This window comes from Anas acuta, chromosome 5, assembly GCF_963932015.1.
Source record: "Anas acuta chromosome 5, bAnaAcu1.1, whole genome shotgun sequence".
Lineage (NCBI taxonomy): Eukaryota > Metazoa > Chordata > Aves > Anseriformes > Anatidae > Anas > Anas acuta.
The window spans coordinates 4,749,082-4,776,776 of record NC_088983.1 but is presented as its reverse complement, the minus strand read 5'-3'; the positions used below and the strand labels follow the sequence as shown (position 1 = coordinate 4,776,776).

Sequence of the window (27,695 nt, the reverse complement as noted above, 5' to 3'; positions counted from 1 at the left end):
TGGAGGCGGTGCCGAGGCTGCTGCTGCCGGTGGTGGCGGTGCCGGGGCTGGGGGACACAATGGGAGGCGGTGGTGGGGCGGCGGAGGGCTGCTGAGGAGCCCCCCACCACCATCCCCGTGCGCCATGGCCGCCGCGGCCGAGCTGTTCGAGGTGGGTGTGTGGGGAGCCTGCGGGCGAGGAGGGCCCCGGGAAGGGAAATGGGGCCTCCTGCCCCGATGGGTGTGCACTGAAAATGTGAGGATATGGGAAAATGGGGGGTGTGAGGGGTTGGGTGGTGGGCTGCGGGGGTGTTCTCGCTCCTCGCCCGGCGGCTGAGGGGTTGTAGGGACCCTGATGCACGGCCCCCTTCTGCTGGGGGTCCTGGGTGTGTGAGGGCCTGGCTGGGAAAGCAGCGCGTCTCCTCCTCAGCACACACACCGGGTTGACCCTGGCACCTTATTCTCAAGCCTTTGAGAATAAGGAAAGACCTCTGCCCTGCCTTTAGCTGCTGTGGAACTGAGGTGCAAGAAGCCAACTTGCTCGCCCAAGGCCACGAGCAGGAAATTTTAACAACGCTCCAGGAGCTTCTCTTCTGGTCTGGACCGTGGCCTTTCAGGATGGGACCTGTGGTTATCAGGCAGTGTTTGTCCCCATTGCTCGTGCAGGGGGTGAGGTATCGGTACCAGATATCCCCTGTTTGCCTGTTGAGTCACTCAAGAGCCTGGTGCTTGTTTGGTGTTAACACCAGCACTCGCTTTCCCCAGCCCTCAGGAGAGGTCTCGTGTCTCGCTGTAGGGTCCTCTATGTACTCTTACATAAATGCATTGGGGTCGTTTGTATTTATGAATCACTATTCTGACACATGAGTGTTATGACTCATGTCTTTTTGCTTGCCTGGTTTAAAAAAATAGCAAGAATAATGCAGTGTCCTCTAAGCAGGTAGATGCCAGGCCTGATACCTTCTCTACACCTCCTTAATACTCTTCTCTAGGAGTCTGTTGATTTCCCAACATGACGACTGTGTGCTTCTGTTCTTTGTGGGATGGTGAATGGGAAATGACCTGTATGTGGAAAGAAAACTGTATGTTTTAGCAGTTCCGGATCATGCAACAACGTGTTTCATTTTGCAATAGCAATAAAGGTGGAATTGCAAAGTAGGCGAGAGCTTTGCCTAGAGATAAGGCTTGAAATCTTGTTTTCCGATATGGCAACTGAGATTTCTTTCTCTCCTGCTCTCACTTCTCTATCACTGCAAAGGCAGGAGATGTTATATGGACATTAACTAAACTAATATTGTCTGGTACTTTAGTCTGAGGTGACTGCCATGAAGGTTAGAGCATGAAGATACTTACTATGGGAGTAACCCTGAGCTGAATCTGAGGGTGGTATTTGGCTTCAATGCTTGCATGAAAGCATGTTTGAAAGTAACTTTCAATATAGATATATAAAATTATATAGAAGGATCTGTGCTGAAAATGGACACAACAGGGACTCATTCTTCTATGTATAATTCAAAATGTAATTTAAAAATAATTATTGCTAAACTGGATTTTAACGTGGCTGGGTCCAGTTTAGTTTCACTTACACAGACCAGATCAAACCAGGTTATCATCCACTTCAGGCCTATCTCTTATTAAATCAGGAGTATTGGCTGAATGGATAGGATCACGTTAATTCATCTGGAGCTAGAGCGAAGTTCAAAGCTGTGAAGAAATTGACTGTTGAGGCTCATCAGATAACAGGCAAAGAACTTGCAAATGACATTTGTAAAAGCTGATTTTCAGCAGTTTCTGCAGAACTGGAGAGGAAAATTAAAATAGGAATTAGGCTCTCTGATAGCTATAGGTGACCATATTATCAAGATAACATTAAAAAGTCTATATTAGAGGTTTTTTAAAGAAAACTAAAACTTTGGATTTGCAGCGGGAACATTTGAAATCATGGAACCATGTCTTAAAATGATCATCCCAAGCTTCATTTATTCTTTATAAATCAAAGAGATTATTTTTAGTTTGCCCTTTGTGAAAATTCAGAAGAAAGAGCTCATTTCTTACTCTGTTGGTCAGCATGCTGCACACCATAACATCCCCTACGGTTACTGTTTGAGTAATACAGGACAGGGTTTATATGACAAAGGAGACCTGACTTTAAGCTTCTTTTAGTCTCTGTAAGTGTTTCTGTTAAACAGACGTGTTCCAGGCTAATGCCTTTTTAAAATACTATGGCTGCACATAGTAGTGATTCTGCCATCATTTAGGTTTGACTAAACTAATTAACACTCCCTGTTGCTGTGTCAAATTGTTAAAACAATGCAGGTTTGTGATGCAGATGCTGCAGAAGGAGGAAAGCAGGAGGAGCATTGCAGAAGAGCAGGACACACGAAAGGACGGTGGAGGGGACACGGCTGCTGCAGCTTCAGTTTGGCCTTGTGGCTGGGCAGCACGGTGTGATTAGGAGTTGACCGAGTTGTTTGCTGCTGGCATTTGGGATGCAGGGGAGGGAGCTGCAGACACTCTGCGTTCACGTATATTCAAGGGAGATTTAGAGGAGAACAGAGGCGTAATGGCTAGGGTGAAGTTGGCACAGCTATTATTTCTTAAGGTTCTAAGGTATGTATATCAAACTTCCTTAGGAGACCAGGCTTCGATACTCTGGCTTGCAGAAAAGCCTTGTAAATATTGTCTGACCAAAAAAAGCACCACTATAAGTAATATCACTATATATATTTAGGATATATATAGAGAGTGCGTATATATATTCATCCATAGATGTATGCACACAGCATCGCTGAACAGTGCACCCTCTATATAGGGTTCTTCCACAGAGTTGTATTTGGCATTGGTGTCATTGTAATGGAGCGGTACTCCAGCTGGATTACGGGATCTTCAGAGGAAAAGTTGTGGTTGTGATTTTCATATAAAGGAAAAGTGCTGAGAAGAGCCATAAAGCAATTACGAAGCTGGAGGACTCCCCTGAAGGGAGTGTTACTGCATCGAATGGATCGTTTTGCCTGTAATTAAAGCTGCAAAAACATTCCCGAACACTGAGATGTAAAGATGACAAACAGAGAGTTTATACTTAGTATGAAAACATCGCATTAAAACATTTGATGAAGAGGACTCGTGTAAAGGAAACAATGTTGTGTGTCAGGAAGAACTGGGGCGAAGAGCTGAGCGACTTGCACCAAGTACCAGTCAGCCTAACTGGCTGAGCAGAACAGTTACTCCGGTCAGTCTTTGAAAGAGGAGTTACCGGGTGATCTGCTGGAGTTCCTGCCCTGTCTAGCAGGATTCTGCAAGTTGCAAAATATATTTTAAAAGCTTTTATATTTCTGTTTAATAGCTGGGCTCAACTGGTTGGGGCATAATGTGTTTTTTGGAGAACGCTGAAGTGGCTTTGTTAATGTGAGCAATGACTGGCAATATTTGCTTTCCAACCCTTGCGTTTAGTTATGAAAATGCCGTTTTTTCCTTCCCTGTTACTTCTGTCTGCCTACCCCAAGCTTTATCAAAAGCAGTGATGTTGTGTTTGTGTGTTTTATTATCAGAATGGAGTTGTGGCAAGTACCACTATCAACCAGAGCCACTCCTGGCTCTGTTGGGTTGTGTTGCACAGTTTTAGACCCATTTGTGCCTATATTGTAACAGCTTTCCATGAAGTCCTGGGGTCTACAAGAATACTTTATTTACTGAGCTCGGATATACTAATGTTAGCACCAAAGTAATAAGTCTGCGTTACCAATGAATCTGAAGGGATAAATAATAATGTGGGTTTTAATTTAAAGGATAGGTGTCATTATGCTTTGTTTTTGTAAATTGTTTTGGGCACTTAATATTAACTGTGTGAAGAAATGTTTGAGCTGATTGAAGTCCTAGGTCAACTAAAATATGAGCTCTTGGTTTTATTATGAGGTCTGTGCCTTCAGAAAACATTGTCATGTGGGAAAATAATCTTCTTAACTCTTCACTGTTGTGCAGTATTTCTTGAGGAAGATCAGGCAAATATTATGGGATAAACTTGTGTAACCTTGTATTTTTAGCATCACTCATGCTCTGCTTTCTTGGGAAAGTGAAGTCCATTGTCTGCTTTTATTCATCCTTTGTTATTTTCCCTTTTATCTGCTTTGTTTCTGCAGCTGCAGTTGGATGTTGCACAGTGTCCCGTGGCAATCTGGCACTGTCCTTGCCACTGGGCAGTGCCTTGGTCAGCTTTGCTTGTGATGACATGTTGTGAACTGAATCAGAGAAATGAGCATCTGCAAACAAAACTTACTTTGCCCCATAATTTTTTAGACAAATTTAGACATTTTTAGGCAAATTTAGACAGTTCTCTGATCTGGTTTGCTGTGCAGCTAAAAGCTCTTGGGCTGCAGCAGAGTCTGGTGATACAATATCTCAGATCAGTGTGGTCTGCTGCATGTGGCAGATGCTTTTAATGACAATCCATAAGCTCACCTGGAAATGACTACAGGTAGTGTTGAGCCAGCTCTTCAGCCTGCTAGTGAAGCATTTTCTAGTAGTCTGACAATTGCTAGACTGGATGTTCAAACCCACCCACTAAAAACAGTGTTCTCTATTAAATATGTAAACATAAGAAAGAGGTGATGGGGTAATTGGCAATGCTGTACTTGCTCTTGGTTGTCGTAATGCTTCTAAATGCTTTCAAAATGATTCGTAAGCAACAACCCTGCTGTGGCACGTTGTAAAGAGTTTTTATTCTGTGGCTAGGAGCCTTTTGTGGCAGATGAATACATTGAACGGCTGGCATGGAGGACACCAGGAGGAGGTTCCAGAGGTGGAGAAGCTTTCGATCCAAAAAGGTAAGATAAAATTGCATAATGGTCAAAACGAATGCGTCTCGAATTGTACTGGTCTATTACACACACAACAAAAAGCCTGTGTGTGGCACTGATGTGTATCCAGTGAAATACTCATCTGGGAGAACTGCTAGAATTTGTGACCATGAGCCAATTCTTCTGAATCAATTACTTAGTAACAAGAGTAGGGAAAATCACTTTCTGATTTTAAACTTTTTGAATAAAGGAGAAATGTTGTTTGTCTTTGTCAGACATGAATGTTCTGAAGCACAAAAGTTTCTGGATTAAAGCATAATATTAGGCTTTGCTGCTTATGATATTTAAGTCAATTTCACAGAATCACAGAATCACAGAATTTCTAGGTTGGAAGAGACCTCAAGATCATCGAGTCCAACCTCTAACCTAACACTAACAGTCCCCACTAAACCATATCCCTAAGCTCTACATCTAAACGTCTTTTGAAGACTTCCAGGGATGGTGACTCCACCACCTCCCTGGGCAGCCTGTTCCAGTGCCTAACAACCCTTTCAGTAAAGAAGTTCTTCCTAACATCTAACCTAAAACTCCCCTGGCGCAACTTTAGCCCATTCCCCCTCGTCCTGTCACCAGGCACGTGGGAGAACAGGCCAACCCCCACCTCACTACAGCCTCCTTTAAGGTATCTGTAGAGAGCGATAATGAATTTCTTGCTAGTTTAGCTCCCTACCCTGACTTGCAGGACCCAGTAGTTTACAGCGTTGGTGCAAATAAAAGGCAGAAACAAACAGGTAGGATGGGAGGAAAGGCCGGAGCATGGCAATGTTGGCTTAGATTGTTTTGAACTGATTGTGTACACTATAGTTGGAACCAAATGAACAGCTTGCTTCTGCTGAATGGAGGTGGACTTGTGCCCCTTTTCCTTGCACTTAGCTGCATGCTGTGACGGCTCATCTTGAGCCAGCTCTTGGCACGTGATCCTGGGATAAGCTAATCCACTTGACTAAAAAACTAACCTGACAAAAAAGTCCTCTTCTTTTCTAGCTGAGTTGGCAATTTTGGGGAACCAGAAAAACCTAGGAACAGGTGCGAAGGGAAGATCATGTGTCTGTGAGCCGGTGGCAAGGAGGAATGTGTGTGAGGAAAGTAAGGCTGGGGAAGTGGGGAAGGAGGAAGCAGAGCAGGACCTTCTTCTCTTGCTTGTGGTGAGCTGGCTTGGCTCTGCTGAGAAACCTCGCCCTAAGGCAAGAAAAAAGCTTTCTGGTTTTTGGGCCAGGAACAGGTGGGAACTCAAATGCATGATTTTATACAGCAGTTTTCAACACAGAAGTTTCTGTGTTCTGCACGTCTGGATCTTCTGTTTTCCAAAGAGCGACCATTTCAAATAGCTTTGCATCTTAGCTTTTGTACCGGTATTAGTATTCTTTCTAGGGATGCAATTAATTTAAGTGTTTTCATTTTTCAAATGGTTATAATTAAGGAGGTAAGCGTGATCATCCTCCTGTTATTCTTCTGGAATGCTTTTGAGCTAGGAGGCTCAACAAAACGTTTAGCTACCTGAATGTTGATTTACGTTATGATGATGAATTAATCAAAGTGCAGTAGCTTAGTGACTTCTCACAGTCTTGTTCCTGATTGGGATTGTTTGTAGTTACCTAAGCTAGAAGTCTTAAGAAGTTTAGGAATTACTAGAGTCATAGACAATCTGCTGTTATTTGAAACAGATAGGAGAAGCTTATTTAGCACAGTCAAAGGACATTCATTCTTGAGCAGCCTGGCTCTTTGAAGAAGGGGGGATGTTGCTAGAATTCCTAGCAAGATGATGAACAGTTAACATTGAATTTAAGGCCAGTATCCTACGGAGATCTCTACATGCAAGTTAAGCAGGAAGAAATATGAATATGAAGAAGCCTGGAAATATGCAGCATTGCTTCCTCTAGCTCTTTCTCCTTAGTTGTGTCTGGTGTATACTTCAGAGTAGTTAGTGATTGGTACTAACGCCAAGTCAGTTTAACTTCTCTTCTTAATTTGTGTTGGCTTGCTTGCGTTAACTTCTGTGATGTACTTCTATATCTATCAGGACAAGTGGGAGACTCCTGCCCAGTAAACAGTTTACTTGTGGGATCTTCTAGTATGGGGAGAAAGGGAGGCCAAATAATACCAGAAGGTTTCTGTTTCTTTTTGGTATATGTTTTTTCTTTTCCGTTTTTAGAAAGTGATGTTTTCTTTTGTTGTAGAAAGGGTGCTCAATTCCTTATTTCTGTTCTGAGAAACCTGACCAGCAGCTATCTCTCCTATTTGAGTATTTTCTTCTCTTGCTATACATTGAATGCTACTGCTGACTAAATGCTGAATTGGCACAATACCTACTTTTAAAAAAACACAAACCCAAAACTGAACTGAATTAGCTTGTAAAATGAATATGAACTTTCTGTACTTCTCTATGCTTTTGTTTGAAAGTATGCTTTGTGTTACTTAGATTCATTAACGTTTTATTTTCAAAACACGTTTCAAAACTCAAGTCTATTCCGCGTAGTTTTCTCTGGCATCTAATGCAATATGCTTACCTTTCGGGCTTCTGGCAAGCAGAAAACGGAGGAAAGAAGTAGTAAGCATCTGCCACAATCAAGGTTCTCTTCAATAAGTTGTGACTTCTAGTCGCTTACTGTTGCAGAAATACCACTTGAAATACTAATTAGTTTTTTAGACTAATACAGTGAGGAAAAAAAGGCGCTTCAGATGGTTTAAGCAGCAGGATAAAAGCCAGTCATTTTAGCAGAAGAAATTAAATCTGAAAATTCATTGACCCTCCATGCAACTAGAGAGAACTCCTTTATATTATTGAGGTGTTGCTCAGAGAAAGTCCTCGATGTTGGCCAAGAGAGGTGCTGTAGACATGAAGTGCTGAAGGAGTCATGCGAGGGTAGAACAACGCGTTCCACTTTTCCCTTCTGCTTGCTGAGAGTCTCTGTCAAGTGCAAGGGGAGCCAGGAGAGGAACAGCATGCTTGTTCTGCCTTTCAGCAGTACTGCATGTTGGAAGGGCATCAGGTTCACAGTACACCTTCTGAACAGTGAGTACATGTGAAAATGCAGATTCCTCAGCAGTCTAGAGGAAGCTCCCAGGAAAGGATTCTGGCTTCCTCCCGTCTTCTGCTCCGATATGAAATGTGGACAACAGACTTCTCCAATCTTTCATGTATTTTCAGTTATTAGCATAAGTTTTGTGGCTGTGGAGGATGTGGGGAATAGTCCATTTCCCGTGCATCAGTGACTGAGATGTTTAGAAAAATAGGAGCTGAAAAATTGACTGGAATGGGACAGAATGGACAAAAACAGGAATGGAAGAGGAACATATTGAGAATTGAATGAAAAAGAATAGAGGAAATTGAAGAATGAATTCAAATATACTGTGCTTGGAGAGGGTAAAATGTGAGTCTGAAAGTAAAATGAATGGGAAATAGCAGAAAAAAGCTTTAAATATACTGTGTGTTGTAGGGAGAAGAGAAATGAAGTCAGGAAGTAATATGGTTACAACCAGAACAACATTATTACTATGTAGTTGCATTCATTGCCAATTAAATGGACAATGATTTACAAGTTTATTATAAAATCTAGAGTAAAGTAGAAAGTACTTTATTATTATAACCCCTACATTGAAGGGATGTAGCGACCTAAGCTTTCTTTGCTGTGATGAGATGTATTTAAGGAAGATGGGGATAGAGGGATTCTTGAGCCAGTGAAAGAGCCAGGTTCTTGAGCAATCAATGTTTTAACCATTTTCTCCACTCTTGTCTACCATTCACATGATCACAAAGCTTTTATGTAGACATAGAGTTCTATACAACTAGGATGGTGTAGTTTAAAACAAAATAGCCTTCCAAAGGTAGGCATGATTATGTCAGCCTTGTGAGGTTTTTTATTTTATTTTATTAAAAGCTCTCTGTGTAAGACAATGCCTTTTGAACTGAAGTCTGCTTTACCATATTTTATTTTAAATCAGATTATTGGAAGAATTTGTAAATCACATCCAAGAATTACAGGTAATGGATGAAAGGATTCAGAGAAAGGTGGAGAAACTCGAACAGCAATGCCAGAAGGAAGCAAAGGAATTTGCCAAGAAAGTACAAGAACTGCAGAAGAGCAACCAGGTAAAACCTAAAGCGTATAGGCAGTGCTAAGCTTTGTGATTTTTAAAAGCATCACATGCTCCATTAACATTTCTTGGTACAGTATGCTACCGTTTGGGGTAAAAATAGAGGGTTTGATGGAAAACAATTTTCCCTCTCAGAGGGAGCTTATCTGCATGTTCCTTTAATGAGCGTTAGCTAGTCCAGAAGTGAGTCTTCACAATTGCTTAATGGAAGGCACTAAACATTAAGCAGTTGTGTGCACTTAATTAGTGGTTCTGAGTAGTTCTGCAGTTTGAGATAGCCTGGAGAGCTGATGCCTGGGTTCCTCATGCTTCTTACTGATGTAACTCTCGTGCTTCCTAAAGCACGGTAAGTGGAAACGATGAGAATTGTGTCCGTGTGTGTGTTCTCCCAGGTTGCCTTCCAACATTTCCAAGAGCTGGACGAGCACATCAGCTATGTAGCAACTAAGGTCTGTCACCTTGGAGACCAACTGGAGGGGGTAAACACGCCACGGCAACGGGCTGTGGAGGCTCAGAAGCTGATGAAATACTTTAATGAGTTTCTGGATGGAGAGCTGAAGTCTGATGTTTTTACAAACTCTGAAAAGGTAAGAGCTGTCAGCGGGATGAAAGCAGTTCAAAGCAATAAGCAGTACTGCCCTAATTACAAGCTGCTACCATGACTTACCATGGTCAGACTTCAAACCCGTGAGTGACTGACTTGTTAAAGTTGCATTGTTCTGAAATGTAAATTAACAACACTAGGCTGCAGATTGCTGATAAAGCACTTGTATTCAGTGATGCTTAATGTGGCAATGTTGGCATTTTTCATTTTATGAAATTATCAGAGATTTGAGAAATGCTGGGGAGGCAACTTTAGAGCCTGTACAATATCTGCCTTTTCTTTGAACCCCTTGCCTCAGATCCACCCTGTAATGCAGAATGTTTCTGAATGAAACTTCTTTGTGAAACTTTACTCTGTTGGGTCAGTCCACTGGCCTTGGATACCTTTTTGTCACAGCATGCCTTGGGGCTTTGTATAGTCCTGTGGTTATGTCTCCACCCTCTGAATTTAGAGGAACCAGGCAGGAAAACTTCAAAGAAACGTTAAAGCATTTTGTTTTTCTTGTGCTTCAAAAGTATGTTCGTGATGCAAATGTAATCTGAGAGGTCTGACTAATAGAAATAAATTGATGGAATAGTGTCCAGCTGTAAGCAACAAGGCACATTCACATTGTAGTAAGATAAGTAGTTTTTGTGTGTGTGTTTTGGTTTGGTTTTGTTTGTTCCCCCCAAGTGTGTCCTGAGCAATCATCCTGCTATGCTTAAAGTGTGTGCAACAGTATGACGGTAGTTAGGAAAAGTTGCAGTGCATGGGAACAGCAAAAACTTGTTTTGCGCATTCAGCAAAAATGTTTTTTTCTTGAAATGCCTCTCATAAAGGACCTAAGAATAGGTTAATGTCATCCCTTTACTAAGAATAGGTTAATGTCATCCCTTTACTACTGAGCTGAAAGTGTCTTTCAGGGAGTTGGAAAACTAATAGCTTCATATACTTTTATTTCCAAGAATTCAGTAGCATAGTGATTTTTAAATCATGGTCTGTGGATATATGGTAATTTGCCAGTTGATAATTTGCCCTAGTCAGCGAGGGAGTGCAGAAAACTTTTCTGATTTCCAAGGAAAACAGAAAGGTTCCAGCATAACAAAAGTTTTTATGTAGATAGTCTGTTCAAGGTCATCTTCTTTTTTTTTTTTTTTTTTTTTTCCCTAAGTAGAAATAAAACATGCATTTTAAAGTTAATTTAAGACAGCGTAGTAAATAACAAAGCATAATTTAAAGAAAATTGTGTTGTCTCCTGCAGAGTCTTGTAAAGAATTCAACTTTTACTCAAAACTTAGTTTTGTAATGCTTCCTGTTGAAGGCTCTGAAAATTCTTTGGTAGATAAATGTGGTAAGCCTGAAAATTGGTAAACAACTTAATCTTTGTACACCCTGAAGACATTCAGCAAATCTGGAGGAAGACAAATGTAGGAAAGGCCAGAAGTCTTACGTCAGTCTGCAAAGGAAGCATGTGAGAACACACACAATTTTCTGGATATGTTATTTTACACAGAGTATTTTCAGCCCAAGTAGTTTAGTACTGCTCTGTAACTTTTTGTCTCCAAATTTAAATAGCAAGTAGCAATAGTGTTTATAAAAGAACCTGCCTAGATGTGTGGTGTGACATCTTAATACATCTTTGAACTAAAAATATTTCTGAAGCATGACATAGGAGCTAAATCACTAAATCACTAAATCACTAAATTTAGAATGTAAATCACTAAATCATTAGTGATTTACATTCTAAAATGTAAATCACTAATACTTTATCAGTGTCTTCTCATCTTCAAACTGATGTGGGTTCAGATTCTATTTTGGATGATGTTGGGATTTCTTATACAAGCTGTCCCCTGTAAGTGTGAGCTTTTCCCTAGGACATCAAGGGCAAAGGATACTGAGAAAGGAGAGGCAATAAAGGAGTTATGAAGCAGTTATTTTGTGTTTTTTCTCAGTGATGTTAGTTTTTGAAATCTGTTGGATTCTTACCTCCTTTTTTTTTTTTCCCCTCTACATTCAAATTTTTATTTCTCCCATTACTTTCTCCTGGCTTTACTGCACAATTTCTAACATACCATCTCAGTGATGGCTTTTCTTTGCTGTCTTGTCCTAAGCTAGGTGCTGTGTATCTTCATCCTCAGAGTCGTTATGATTTGCCTTGTGTTGCCAGCTAACCAGGACCTCCTCTGCATGGAACTGTCTTAAAGCAAGCAAATCGCTCCAGTTAAAACAATTCAATTATAAAATGATGCAGCACCTCGCTGGTTTGTCATGCGGGAGCACTGTCATGTTTAATGCTTATTGTTATTCTTACACCCTCTTTCTCATTTATGTTCTGCATTCAACATCATTCCATTATGCCTTTTAACTGGCTCATAACAATATTTTCTGTTAAAATTTTCTCTTGCTCTTCCTTGTCCACCTTTTTTTCTGTGTTGTTTTTTTTTTTCAGATATTTTAGTCTTTAAGCTGTGTTTTACAGAATCCATATTTATTTTGATGTAATAGTTTACAGAAGCATGATTCAATTAAAAATGAGATATGTCTGGATTTAAGCAGAAACCATGGAGAATTGATTTGTCATGGCTTCTGTTGTGCATAAGAAAAGGCCATGAATTCAATAAAAATCTAAGAAGTTAGTTAACAGCTATTTTGTGAAAAGAAGAGAGAAAATGTTCCATTTGTCGGGTGCTTTTTTTTCCCTTTTTGATTTTTTCTTTTGATGATGCTGATGAATAACTGCTAATATATAGACTATCCTAATGACATCAGTATCAAACAGAAATGCTCGTTAGGTATTAAGGTTGCTTTAAGCTAATAGAAATAACTGCTGTTTCATTGGATTTATTTGAGGAGCGTGGCTGCTTTTGATTTAAGAGGCTATTGTAAGCTGACAGTTCAAAACATAAGCGGCTCTTAATAAGCAGAGTGACTGCGCCTTCTTAGAGCCCCTGTTTTTGCTGAACAACCAACCTCATGTGATGACTGTGCTCTGTTTTCTTACCTGTATGTCTTGTTCCATTCCTGAAAAGTTTTAACCCCAAGCTGCTCTTCAGTGGTGGGAGAATTGGATTTCCTTACTTCCATTCCTCTCACTGTATTTCCCTGGAACATGGCTAACAGGAAAAATTAGACAATGTGCATGTTCTCCATGTGTTTTGTTGTGTCAGTATATTTGAGGGCTTTGCCTGGATGCAGTAGTTAACTTTTCATCAATCCATTTGAGGGGCCTTCCAGTCACCAAGACCAAATAATAAAGACTACGACTGTCACAGAGCTGTGGTTTTGTCCAGTTGACGTTAGCAGCTAAATTTGCTGTTCTTAATCACAGAATTAGAGGATGGTTTGGGTTGGCAGGGACATTACAGCCCATTTAATTCCAGCCCCTGGCATGGACAGGGACCCCTGCCCCCAGCCCCATCCAGCCTGGCCTTGGGCGCTGCCAGGGATGGGGCAGCCACAGCTCCTCGGGGCAGCCTGCACCAGGGCCTCATAGTGAAGAATTTCTTCCTTATATCTACCCTAAACCTACCCTTTTTTAGTTGCAACCAGCTCTTTCTTTTTGTGACACTTTCAAAAGTAGCAGTTGCTGTTTTCCATAGTTCTAGTTAGCCTACTGAAACAGTCACTGAGCACTACTTAGATGCACTTGCCACGGATTGATCATTGAAAGACAAATGGTAAATGGCCTTTTTGTTCATGATGGCAGGAATCTGCATGCTGCTTTATCTTTATTCTATAGTTTTTGTATCCTTGATACTATTCATATTTTGTAGATGCACGATAAATGAAATTTCATCTTAATTTTTGTTTTAGACCTCACAGCTTTTTAAATTTCTAATACAGCTTCCATTTCTCCTTCCTTGGGAGAATGTTAGGTACTCCAGCTATGCTCTTCCTTGACCCCTTTTTTCCCCCTTCTTTCCCTCTTCATGCCAAGCACAGTCATAGCTTTTCTGAATGCAACTATCCTCTAGTTTCTTCAAGTTAAAGAATTCACTGGTGCTTTTACTAGGGTGTCTGAACGGTTTGTTAACTAATTCACTTCTGAGCTCACCAGAGAGCCCTTCTGGTTGGGTGCAAGTCTGTTTGACTTTTATCCTAATTCATGGTAAAGTATCATGTTGCAGTTCAGCTGGCTGTTTGTGTTTTATTTGTGTATTTTTTTACAAAATGGAAAGGTGAATATTGATGTGAGATTGCTCTAGCCTTATTATTTGGGGCTGATTAGCTCGGAAACTAAGTCTGTAAGTCTTGTTGGACTGATGTGGGGCTGAGCTATGTGTCCAGACAGATTAAACACCTGAAGAGGTGTGTCCCATATGAACATATAGTGAAAGGATTTTTATAATGTTTTGTCCTATATAATTGTACATTAAAAATTATCATAAGCATCAGGAACTACAGGAAAACAGGAACTACACGTATGAAAGCTGAACAGTGGAGATGGAAGAAAGGAATAGCCCACAATCAGATCTTTAGTAATTGACTGTCGTGTTTTTATTTCTAACAGATTAAAGAGGCAGCTGATATTATTCAGAAACTGCATTTGATTGCACAGGAACTGCCTTTTGACAGGTAAAATTCTATCTGAACAGCTCTTAAAAACGAACAAAACCACCACGACTACTTCACAGCTGTCATTTTCTGATGCTTTTCTTTTTATGGGGGCAGTGGGGGACACGGGGAGGGATAAGATAGGAGAGGGGCTTTACTTCACTCGTGATTCCTGTAGCTTTTGAGATGGATCATGTGCTTATTTCTGTCCCCTCTATTCTTGAATTCGTGTTCATGTACTCATGTTGCAGGATCATCTTTACATACACATCCTAAACTGCTTAACGGACTTTTAATGGGATAATTTTGGTGTGCTGACTTAATTAGATTTGGATTAGATGCTTGTAGGTTTTTATGGTTATGAAGCATGTAACTTTTCTGTCATCTTTGTGTTACATATTTTCATTTTAAAATAGATCATGGGTAACAGGCAATCTAGGATGTCTGATTTCTCCTGTGACGTGGATTTGAATTTAATCGTGGTATGTTTTGATATTAACAGGTTTTCTGAAGTAAAATCAAAGATAGCAAGTAAGTTATCTATCCAGTTCAATCCATGTTTCTATATATGAAATATTAAAACTGATCAAAAAATATGCGATACTGTTAGTGATACCATTTTTGCCAGTGCTCTTATTACATGGCTTGATGGATTTCATTTTTTTTCTTATGTTCTCCATTCCTTTCCAGGTAAGTACCATGATTTAGAGTGCCAGCTAATTCAAGAGTTTACCAGTGCACAGCGGAGAGGTGAAATCTCCAGAATGAGAGAAGTAGCAGCAGTTTTGCTTCATTTTAAGGTAAAAGCAGGGGTCTTAATTTAACAAACAGCAACAACAAAGCACCAGGATACAATAAATGCCTCTTTCAAGTAAACATATTTACACTGGCACAATGACCACATCAGATAACGTATACCTTTACAAATACTGAGGTGTTCCATCTGGAATCAAATGCAGGGGAATGAAGGAGGCAGATGATGAGGAATCAGAGGCAGTGTCAATAGAGACCATTCCGAGATAATCTTTTCTTGAATGTGTGTGCGCTGACATTCATGCTTGAGGAGTGTTAAAACCTGTGGTGTATAACCATGGAGAGTGATGATAATTGAAGCTATGCTAGATTTGTGACAAAAATGGATTTGAAACAGTCTACACTTCAGATGAATGTATTTTTTTTTCAATAACTTTTTCAGAGGAGTTGTATTTCATTAATTTCATTCTGTACTAAAAACATGGAGAACCTGAATTAACATTGAATTGTTTTGCTTCTTCCACAGGGCTATTCCCATTGTGTTGATGTGTACATAAAACAGTGTCAAGAGGTAACGCATTTTTTGTCTTCCATGCATCTCCTTGGGTGTTGGTTTATTTAGTCCTATAAGTAGCTGTAAATATATTATTAAATTTGCTTTTGAAACCCTAGGGTGCATTCCTGAGGAATGATGTGTTTGAAGATGCAGCCATTCTCTGCCAACGAGTGAATAAGCAAGTTGGAGAAGTCTTTAGCAATCCAGAGACCGTGCTAGCCAAACTCATTCAAAATATCTTTGAAGTTAAACTTCAGGTATTTCAAATTTAACATGTTACAGTTATTGAACAAGCTTTTCCTCTATAAGTGTTTTATCTGGTAATAACAATTATTGTGAATTTACAATATTCATAATCATGTATAAGATGTGGAATCACAGCTGATTGCCCTGTAGCATTTCATACAGATATTCAGGGCTATTTCAAGTAAAGCTACTTGTACTGCAAATACAGTGCAAATGAAAATGCCCAGATTCAGTGTGTAAAATTAAGGGAATCAATGCATTCACTAGCTAGTTCATAAGATGCCATACACATTTGATTCTTTCCTGTGTGCTATCACCAGAACATATCAGGAAAGGAAGTTTCACGTTTAATAATATCTTTATTCTGTTCATATTTGGAATTAAGTTTCACGTATGAGGCTAGCTCTGAATAAAGAAAAACAACTTATGCCAGGAATGTTTTTCTGCAGCTAATACACTCTTTATATGAAAGTTTGGAGTAGTTGAAAACATTGTTATCCATTTTGCAAATACACTCTCTTAGGTGTGTAAAGTCAATAGAATGCCTACTCATTGCAAAAATCAATTTTCCTGTCAGCAGTATTCCCCTTATTGATAATAATATAGTGTAGGGATTGAGCTTGTGTTTCATTCCTGAATTTATGCATCAATTTTGACTTATATATTATTTACCATAAGATATTTTGTCCAAATATTCAGTTACAAGAAGGCTCTAACTTGTATGTGCTTTGTGTATTATGGTAAACAAATATGAAAATATGTCTTTTGCTTGTTGTCAACTGCAGAAATGCATTTAGACCTCTAGTTGTTTTGATTCTTAATGAGACCAGATCTTGCGTTTGGTCAAGTATCTTTTCAAAGCAGTCTCTCTTGTATTTGCTTCATATGCTACTACTTTTTGAAGAAGATGATTTAATAATATAAAAATCCCTTTAACTGTCTGTAGATGATGCAAGGTCTGTAGATCAGAGACTTAAAACCAAAGAATATATGAGTTACTTAAGATGTGTGCTTTGAAGGAAGCATATGTGTAAACCTAACAGGTAGTGAGTATGATCTGAGGTTTAATATCTGTTCTTCTAAAAGATGTACCTAAATTTTGCAGATTTATGTAAAGGACCAGCTAGAAGAACACAGGAAATCAGATGCTGAGCAGTATCTTAAGAATCTCTACGATTTGTATACAAGGTATTTACATATTGATGATGAAATTACTGTTGTTGATATCCACTTGTAATAAACTGAATGTGTTATCGAGATGTAGGAAGAGAGGACAAAAAAAACTTCTCAAAAAAAAAGCTGTTAACCTTTCCAGTGATCACATTCCTAAAGAAAACTGTAAATAGCCATTGTTATTTTTAATGGGAAATACTTAGTATAGTGGTCTTTGAGTGTAGTTTTAAATCTGGGCAAAAGCCAGTCCTCTCCTCTATATCTCACTTTGATTGCAATTGTGCTGTATGTATTCAAACATGAATTATGCAAAGTTCTTTCCTTAAATATAAAGCTGCTAGAAGTCCTAATCACAATCAGGATTTTGTTGTACTATGTACTTTACAAACATTTAATGCTGTAATTCATACAAATTCAACCTTCTCCCCCTCTCCCCTTCTTTGTTTCTTTCGCATAAAGAACTACTAATCTTTCGAGCAAATTGATGGAATTTAACTTGGGTACTGATAAGCAGACTTTCTTGTCTAAGCTTATCAAATCCATTTTCATTTCCTACTTGGAGAATTACATTGAGGTGGAAATTGGTTATCTGAAAAGTAGGAGCGCTATGATTCTGCAACGCTATTATGATTCCAAAAACCACCAGAAGAGGTCTATTGGCACTGGAGGGTAAGTTTTTTTTTCTGTAAAGTTCCCTACTTCTAAAGTGGAAGGGAGGTGGTAAGGGGAGAAACATAGTGTTTGCCATGCCAGATGTGCAGTGATCAACTGCAAAAGGGCAAGCTTCTAAAGTGACCTACAGCTTTTTATATTTGCTCTCATTTTATGTTAACTTCCCTTAAAAAGCATATTGCTCTTGATACATGTGAAAGGTGATGCATGGTGTTTATATACTCATGGAAAATGAAAAATACCAGTTAAACCTATGTTTCAACTTAGGATCCAGATCCACAAAAGGACTGAAGCAAAATTAAGGTACCTAACGCATGTGTATGTGTGTATCTAAAAGCATACATTTTTTTTCACCTGCCCAGGTCTTGTGGTCCCCTCCCAAGACCTAGGAAGGGGAAAAGACCATAGCAATGTCAGTGAGAAAGCTCTTAATGAGCCCAGAAGATGCAATGGACTTAGAGAAAGGTAAAAACAAGACTTCATTATCCTCAGGGTAGAGAAACTAATAAAGGAGTAGTGAGATGTGGGAAAGGAAGAATTAAAATTTGTGAGACAGAGGTGATGAGACTACTGCACCTTTCAAAGAGTTGTTGGGGTCAAGTGTGTCAGGCATGAAAATTGTTTTGGAGAGCACAACAATATTAAGTGAATTAAAAAACAAAGATGAAAATTTAATTTTCTTGGGGAAAATTAAATTGATTATAATGACAGACTTAATGGGTTGCTTTATGCATGGAAATGTGTTGGAGCATGCTCGACTAAGTCAGGACTGCGTAGATAGGAATGAGGATGAGAAGACTTGTGGGTGTGGATAAGATAGAAAGCTCTCATTTGTGTTTTGAAAGTAAAATGTGTCAATGTATGAAAGCTAAACTTTGTCCACAGACCATACATCCCAGAGGATTTAATTGAAATTATTTTTATTCCCCAGTGGGGGAATAGCTGCTCCCATGGTACAGATGTGCCATGGTAGAATACGGTTAACTCTGGGATCAGAGGTGGTTGTTTTGCATTTACTAGCATTTTTTTTAAGCTTGCAAGACTGTCTTAATGCTTGCAAATCCTAAACTGTGTCTTGGGTTCTGTTTTTGTGAGTTAACAACTAAAGCATCCTAAATCACTGTTGAATGTGAATGTCAAAATTTCCATCTAGTGAAATCTTCTGGTATTTCTTTGTCCTAGTATTCAAGACCTCAAAGAGAGAATAAGGCAACGTACAAACTTGCCGTTGGGGCCGAGTATTGATACCCATGGAGAAACTTTTCTCTCACAAGAAGTGGTGGTTAACCTTTTGCAAGAAACGAAACAAGCCTTTGAAAGATGTCACAGGGTAAGTTTGCTTCCTGTAATCTCCATTAGTGATAAAGTTGTGCTTATGAAATTAAATCTTCAGGTTCACTTTTCAGTTTGATAGGAAGGGCTTTAGTCTATTAAACAAATTTTCTTATATTTTTCACTGATTCAAGGTCATGTTGGGGGCTATAGGTTTGCTTTTTAAATGTGCTTTTTAATACTGTCTATGTTTGGAAGAAGTGGGGAGCGCTAAACCTATTTGTGTAAATTGCATTTTTTTTTTTTTAAATAAACTAGACCTAAGAACTGGGAAACATTTAGTGTATGGTTTTTCTTTTTTTTTTTTTCTTTTTTTTTTTTTTTAAGAATACAGAGACTAATTCAGCAGTTGATCTTTAGTGTCAAGTGCCAATTGTTCTAGCTTAAGGGACTAATCACCAGTATCACCAACAAAATTATTTATTATATGAGTAGAAATAATCTTTAATATTGTTTGCCTTGGTAAATTTCTACTTTTCTTTAAAAATACTTTAAGCTTAAAAAGAAAACAACTCTTTGTTTTAATTAAATCACTTGTTTTACTGCCTGTCGCTTGCTGTTTGGTATTTAGTTTAAATGAAACCCCTTGTAATTTAATTGCAGACTTAAATCAATAATTGGGGTTTTTATTAGCTAAACACACTTAATTCTAACAATATTTTATGCCTCTAACATTCTAAATTAGTTCAGTGTATAAAAGCTTTTAACATTTTAGATATTCAGAAGCTTTAATATTGTAGATTCTAGGAGGGTAAAGGTGCAATAAAATACAAGTATGGCACAGACATGATAGACATTCCTAGTGGTGGAAGTCAGTAACTGCAAGACACAGGTAGAACATCTTTTTTCTCAGTATGATAGTTGCTATTAACTTGTTAAATTCATGATACCAACTTTTTGTAATTGTTCATTCTTTTTTTTTCTTTTTTTTTTCCCCTTCCTATTAGGATCAGTGTTTTTTCATACTTGGTCTAAAACCAAAAACCAATTTTTTTTGGCAGTGGGGGAGGGAGGGAGGGAAGAAATGCTGCTAAGATTGTCATGGGGACAATTCACTATGCAAAGAAAAAGTTAAAGTCCCTGGCTAGTTTATGGCAATATTTATATTATGTGACAGATGTGTACAGGTGTACTGTGTGTCCTGACTGCTTTAGGAAAAATAAGTCAATAGTTCTGAACGTAACAATATATTAAAACATTCCTCTGCTTGGAAATTTCTGTAACAAGGTGGCGTTTTTTTATGGTTGGTTTTCAGGCATACAGAGGAAGTCTTTGGGAATGCTGTTATGTAAATTAACTTGAATTGCAATAATAATTTTATTCCTAGCTTCTTAAATCTTCACTTAATTCCATAGAAACCAAAGCCCTATTTCTTATGTGCAAAAGCCCTGTCACATTTTTCTTTAGAAAGTGGATTTACTGACAGGTTGCTGTCCAAAATCCTGTGTTGCTTACAGTTCATGAAGGTATATATGTGAGCATTACTCTACTTAATAAAAATTTTCATGCTCTGACTCCAGCTGAACTGTGATAAATGGAGCTGAGGTTCAGTCTGGATTATTTTTTGAGGTATGGTGACAGTGATGGAAGAACAGCTGTGCTGGCTGACAGTGAAGGTCCGTCTAACCCAGCGTCCTGTCCTCTAGCAGTGGCTACTAGCAGAAGCTTAGTAAAAGAAAAAAAGGCAGGGCATGTATAGAGTCATCTTCTCCAGGTACCTTCTCCCAGCATCCAGCAGTCTGTGGTTCAGGTGATTGCTGGGATTACATCTAGATGCTAGCGTTTTAAGAACTTACTGAATAGCTTCCTTAATTTATTATTATTACTATTAGAATCTGTTTATTTTTGCTTTCTCTAGCGTCCTGTGGCATTTTATCTTCATTTTAACTGTTGATGCTGAAGAATTTGTTGATACTAACTACTGCTCCTGAGTAGTTCTCTGTATGGATACTTCTAATTTAGAATAAAATTTCAGTTATTTTGAAGTACTTATTACATTTTAAGGTTATCAATATCAGATAAACTTTCAAATGTGTGTAGAACTGACCTTTAGGATATTTTTTTCTTTTTCTTTAAAGCTCTCTGATCCGTCTGACTTACCGAAGAATGCTTTCAGAATTTTTTCTATGCTTGTAGAATTCTTATGTACTGAACACATCGATTATGCATTAGAAACAGGCCTCGCTGGTGAGTATAATATCTTTTGAACGCTTCATCTTATTGACCTTTTTGTGCAGACCAACTTTACAGATCGTTGCCTTGCCTTATTGATTGGCTTTGTTCAAAATATATTGGCTAAATGAAATTTGGTTTGTGTGTTTGGGAGTCAGCTTTTAATATCTTCTGAAGTGTTACTTCTACTTGGAGAATTCATGCATGGATGGAAATGTGCTGCTATCTTCAAAAAGATTTGTATCAGAAATCTGGACATCAACACTACTTCTGTTAATTGTTTTTGTATTTATGCATTTTAAAAAGTGACACTAAACAAGAAAACTGCTTATATTAAAAAGTTGATAATGAGAACCAGTCTTTCCTCAGTGAAAGCATAAAAACTGTCTTCTGAAGAAATATTTAAATTTTTCTTTTTGCTTTTGGAAACTTTAAAAGCAAGATATTTCTATGCTTACCTGATATAGCTATGAGAAGTATTCTATATATGGCACCATGGTAAATTTTTCAAACTCTAAGCCTGTGATCTAATAACTCATGGAAAAATCCTGCATACTTAAAATATCATAATGCTAATTAAAGAACTGCATATCATTACAATCCTAACGAAACCTTCTTTGCTTTAGGCATTCCCTCTTCTGATTCAAAGAACGCAAATCTTTATTTCTTGGATGTTGTCCACCAGGCCAATACTATCTTCCATTTATTTGATAAGCAGTTCAATGATCATCTAATGCCATTAATCAGGTACCTTTATTTTGATTGTCTCTTTCTTTTGAATGGTCATTTTTGGTGAACAAAGCAATTTTTTTTTATTCTTCATCTCTGTTAAGAGGAGTTTATTCTTGGAGTGGTTCTGCTTGATGTTGTGGGAAGATAAAATACTGTAATGGGAGGGGGAGGAAGGGAAGTTAAACTGATCTGTATCTTGGATAACCACGGGGAGAGAGGGAGCTCCAAGAGTATTGATATGAAGTAGAGACAAGTTGCTCTGCAGAGACCTCACTGCTCTATTGCAGACCAGGACTAAAGGATATTTTTTTTTATTTACATCCTGGGCTGAGCTGGCAATATCAGGGCTGCAGAGATTGTTGGAGATATCAGCCTCTGCAGAGGAAGAAGCTCAGCATGCCATGAGCTACATGAAAGCTGTATGTTAGGACCCGCTGGTTGGATACGCTCAAGGCAGAGCTCACAGATGTTCTGTGAAAAGCTGGGTTTGCTTGCTAGTGTGGCAGCAGCTGGCAGTAGCAGAGAAGCACCATGTTCAGTAGACACAGTGCTGCTTGAAGTGTCCTGCAGTACTGACCGTCAGCACTCTGCAAGCCCTATTTGTAGGGTCAAATGGCTTTCGAGGCTGTTATTTGTTGTTCTAAAGACAGCTAACTCCATCTAAACTAGTCTTTTTTTGATGGGATGGTAGATCTTCACACATTTCTGTTGTAATTAACAGCCCCAGGTAACAAATTTGTTTTGGTATTTTAACCTCATTTATACAACCCTTTATGCTGTTGCAGTTCTTCTCCTAAATTGTCTGAATGCCTTCAGAAGAAAAAGGACATCATAGAACAAATGGAAGTGAAGCTGGATATGGGTATCGATAGGCAAGTAAACATTTAAGCTTTCTGTTGATCACTGGTTCCTGTAAAACTCCTTTGTGATGTACTACTAGTTTTCCTTTTTTTGTAAAGGTGAATTATTTCTGAACACAGAATTGATTTCTTCTACCTTTATTCTGCATAGGAAGTTTAGATTTTGTTTGTTTACAGGGTATATTTTCCATGGCAGATTTCTGACCTCTGGAAGGATATTACTGACATAGTTGGTTATGCTGACAGAGTGCTTTTTATTTTATTTTATAAAATTCAGTTTTATCTTATTGTCTCATGCTTTTTCCTTTAAAGGCAGAAGGAGTGATGATTGAAATAGGTTAAAGGATTGCAGAATTTCCATAAGGAGCAAAGTTTGACAAAAATAGGTTAGATGACTTGTTTGAATCTGTGCAGTGCTATGGATTAGACCTAGTCATAGAAGTCTGTAGACCTGGAATAATTTTGTTTCTGACATTGACTTGCTTTGAGGTTGTGACTCATTTAAATCTTTTTTCCATTTCTTCATATAAAAATGAGGGGATAGCCATAAAAATTGTAAATGAAAATCATAGCTGTTCTGCAGCAGGGGAAAGTAACAAGCTTAATGTTAGGAAACCAAACTTGTGTGACTGACTGCCCTACTTTGCTCCAGGAAGCATGCAGTCTTCCAATATTTCAAGGATGGTATTCAGCCTAGAACCAGTTACCTAACCTTTACAGCGCTGTTTTCTCTCTGCAGTGATGGAAATTTGAAAATTGTCACTGAAGTTTTCATAAGAATCTCTGTACTGGAGAGGGATGAGAACAGCATTGCATAGGAAAAGCAGGCTTTGCATTTGTGTCCTACAGGGCACTTTCTGCAGAGATGAGGAAGAGATTTGATATATTTGCAGAGAGCTCAAAGAGTTATTTCTTAAAAGGCATTTTCTGCACTTTGTCTTCTCTAGAGAACTGCATTGCAATTTCCATCCTTTGCTGCTTACAATGTATTTGCCTTTAGTATATCTTCTATAGATTATGGAAATGTTAGGTAGTGAGATTTTTTCCTCATTGTTTTATGCTGCATACTTTTGCATAGAATCACGTCAGTGTATGTACGTATAAAAATCAAGGAAATGAAAGCTTTCTCTTTAAAACCCCAAATTTATTTTTAACTTTAAAGGACACTGAATTGTATGATTGGACAGATGAAGCACATCTTGGCTGCAGAGCAAAAGAAGACAGATTTTAAGCCAGAAGATGAAAACAATGTTTTGATTCAATATACTAATGTAAGTAAACTAAGTTCCAACTCATCTATATAGCTTCAAATGCACTTGAGTGATATCAGGTACAGGATGATGTTTAACAAATACACATTTGACAACATTTGTATTTGATTAATTTAGTTAGCAATTCCATTTTGTACTAAGAAATTATAAGCTGTTCTGGACTCTCTTCCCCACACTGAAGAGCAACATTAGGAGTTTTGTATCTAGTGTCAGACACAGATCGGTAACTACTGGACAAAATGTCACATTCTTTCCCTTCCCAAGAGGCCCAAATTTGAAACAGGGTTTTTAGCTGAGAACTAGTTTCTGAAACTCATAGCTTAAAGCTAATTATCAGATGCTCTAGTTGCTGGGTGCTTTTTACCCTTAGGATGTCAGAAGCGTAAGAAAACACGATGGGTATGGCAAGACATTTTTCCTGTAAAATGTTCTTTACCACTATATCTGTTGAAATCCCAGACTCCAGGCTGCAGAAATACAGCTGTAGGGCTGGGTTACATTAGTCTGTTGTTAGGGAAATGCAGAGAGGTGTAGAGAACAAATTATTATTAATGGAGAGAAGTAGGAGGACTGCCTGAATACCTGAAGCCAGATGGAAATGGGGAAAGTGGAGTAGTAAGATTGGTACTTGTGGGAGGAGTGAGGATGGCTGTTAATTTGGGCTTATAATTACTGCTAATGAGGTTTGTAATCACCTTGGTTTTCCCCCTTGGTCAATCATTGCTTAAATTAAAAGCACGAACAGAAGTGCTCTCTTCTGAACTGATATGAAGTAAAACTTAGTGGAATGTTGTCTTGCATCTGTCTTTCTACTTGTATTTTTGCCTCTATGGCAAATGAAAAACTGTTTGAATTGTTAATTAGAAAATAACTAATGGTGTTGTGCTTCAGGAATTTTAAAGAACTTAGTAACTGATGTTTAGCTTATGATCTAGTAGCCACTTTATGAGAACAGGTTCCTAGAATTTATTTATTTTTTTTAAAGGCTTGCGTTAAAGTCTGCAGCTATGTCAGGAAGCAGGTGGAAAAGATTAGAAATTCTATGGATGGTAAGAATGTCGACACAGTTTTGATGGAGCTTGGAGTTCGTTTTCATCGACTCATCTATGAACACCTACAGCAATATTCCTACAGTTGCATGGGAGGCATGTTGGCTATTTGTGATGTGGCTGAATATAGGAAGTGTGCCAAAGACTTCAAGGTAAGCTATGTGTATGTTGGTGATGTACAGCCATGTTTCTGAGTTAGATACTATTTTTCACCAGAAGTTTTCATAGGAAGTCTTCATAAAAATCTGTTTCTGTTTGGACATCAGCATTTCACATAGTGATGTTACACATTCTGTTCCTGTAATGGTAGTTCTTTATCGTGTCCTAAAAAGAACAAAAGCCCAGAAAGTCAGAAAAACACGTGCCTATGCATGTATTTATGCACACATGAAGAAAGAATGACTGAAATGCATCTTCTGTAGGGAAGAAGTGTTTTGAGAATCTGGACGGATGTTGTGTTGTAAGACTTAAAGGAGCATTTATTCTTAATACCCATCTCTTTCTATTTTCTTTTTTTTTTCCTCTCTCAACAACAGATTGCGCTGGTGTTACAGTTGTTTGATACTTTGCATGCACTTTGCAACCTCCTGGTTGTAGCCCCGGATAACTTAAAGCAAGTTTGCTCAGGAGAACAACTTGCTAATCTGGACAAGAACATCCTTCACTCCTTTGTTCAGCTGCGTGTTGATTACAGGTCTGCTCGTCTTGCTCGTCACTTCAGCTGAGAGCATGGAATGAAACCTTTGGGCAGGCCTCAGTTAGAAAGCACAGGGAATGATTTCTTACCAAACCATGGTTGTAACTTTTGTGGGGTATTGACTGTTCAGACTAAATCAGCAGCCATATTTAGACATGACTAGGTAGAATGCGAGCAGGTAAAAATCAGAATGATATCTCACGTAACCTAAAGTTCTCCCACTGATGAATTTTTTTGCAAAACTACTTGCTACTGTTTTTTTCTTATTGGAAACGTTGTGGGGAAGCAAGTGGTACAATGAAAGTATTTTAGTCTCCAATATTGAATTATCAGATACCATTTGTTAGACTTGAACTACAGAGCATAGCGTAGGTAATGGATTACATAGAATAGACCACTGTAAAAACATTCTTCATCAATTTTAATGACTTAGACTTCAGCACAGCTAATCATAATCAAATTATCTTTGATTGGTGTTTCTAAGTCATTTCTTTCATTTAAAATGTTATCCTGCTCAATGTAATTTCTTGCTCTAATTAATTAGTTTGGAATTTCTTTGAGATGTAGAAGTGAAAGGAACGCTATCCCAGAAAGATGTAATTTATTCATTGTGTAGCATCCTAAACAGAACTAAAGTGGTGAAAAGATTTTGATTTTTACTTTTTTTTTCTCCTTCTTTTTTTTTGTTTTTAACCTAATAGTCAAGGGCCCACTGGAATATATTGGGGTTGTATGACATTCTTGTTTCTGTTTGATACTGGCACACTGAATTTTATATATGCTTCTAAAGGTAATGCAGCTGCCTTGTCAAAGGCATCCTTGCTACAAGGTGAAGGTGCACATGGTTGGGTTAATACAACTTTTTCCTGTCTCTTGTTTTGTATGTAAATAAATTCAGATTATAACAAGTGAAAGGATAAAATGTAGCCCAATTTTTCATTTGTACGTGGGAGGAACGGACGGCAGCTCTAGCAAAAAACCTAGAGGTAAAATTTCTTGTGCTGAAGATAAGTGATCCTCAGTGCCTGAGCAATATGAAATGGTGAAGTGTGCAAAAGCTTCTCTTCCACTGCTCTTAATTTCAATATTGGAGACAGACTACTTTTACGCCAGTTATGCTCCAGCATTTGTTGAAGGTGCTTCTGAGATGGAGCCGTAGTGTGCGTATAGTAAACTGAAGCAATTAGTGATGTTTGAAACATTTGGGGTAGCTTTTCCACAAACAGTTGAAAATTGTGAATAGACCTTCGTTCAGAATAAGCTCATGTGGAAAACAGGTTGGAACTGCTGTGGTTTGTGTCTTCAGCCTGACTTGCATCAGCCTTGAACAGATAATCTGTAACACTTCATTTTATTTCTACAGTGGGCTCAGCATACATTATGAAAACTCCTTTCTCTCCCATTGTTAGAACAGCGTTTCTATAAATTTACATTATTGGTCGGTCAAATAAAATTATTTTCCTCTTTTGTTAATGACTTCCCAGGTGTAGTCAATATTGACAGACTTGTGTGGAACTTCTCTTGGTTAGCTGAGTTTCTTCTGCTTCATTTTATATTTAGCAGAGCATTATATCAGCAAACAAGAGAATGGGTGCCAGACTTTCTCAAAGTATTCTGTGAGACTGGCTGCTTTGTTGAGCTGCATAGCTCTATTCCTTGGCCATGGCAAAACCACAAACAGGTTTGGACACTGGAGGAGGCACATGCTTGCACTGCTGCCATTTATTTTTTTTTCAAAAGCTCTGATGTGAATTCAGATGATACCTCTCTTACCTCTGTAACTGAAAGCCAACAATTTTAAGGCTGTGGTTTTATTAACCAATACAAAACCTTTCTACAAAAAGTGTCAATTTGTAATAAAGACTTAAGAACAATGAACATCATTGTAAGATTGCAGATCACAGAAGTGCTTCAGAATTTGTTGTATGATTGTTTTGAGTTATTTTAAGGTTGTATGAAATGTATTTACCATGTTTCTTGCTTTATTAGCTGTGTTTCTCATGCATATGCTCAGTGCAATATTTTCATTATGCCTGTTAACAGGAGGTGGCATAAAGTAGGTGAATACTTAAAAACGTAGATATGTAAACTCTTCCTCAATAAAAAGAATTTCCTCCA

The 27,695-nt window shown here is 38.3% G+C and overlaps 1 protein-coding gene across 1 annotated transcript; it reads left to right on the top strand.

Annotated features, from left to right (window-relative positions):
• Window positions 1–18: 18 nt before the first annotated feature.
• On the top strand, window positions 19–27,695 carry EXOC5 (exocyst complex component 5). The gene is made up of 18 exons (XM_068682389.1): window positions 19–151; window positions 4,708–4,799; window positions 8,775–8,922; window positions 9,320–9,514; window positions 14,021–14,085; window positions 14,567–14,595; window positions 14,755–14,864; window positions 15,344–15,388; window positions 15,490–15,630; window positions 16,725–16,807; window positions 17,252–17,461; window positions 18,647–18,794; window positions 20,875–20,983; window positions 21,595–21,715; window positions 22,486–22,572; window positions 23,723–23,831; window positions 24,817–25,032; window positions 25,417–27,695. The coding sequence occupies exons 1-18, from the start codon at window positions 125–127 to the stop codon at window positions 25,603–25,605; spliced, it is 2,124 nt and encodes a 707-aa protein (XP_068538490.1). The 5' UTR covers window positions 19–124; the 3' UTR covers window positions 25,606–27,695.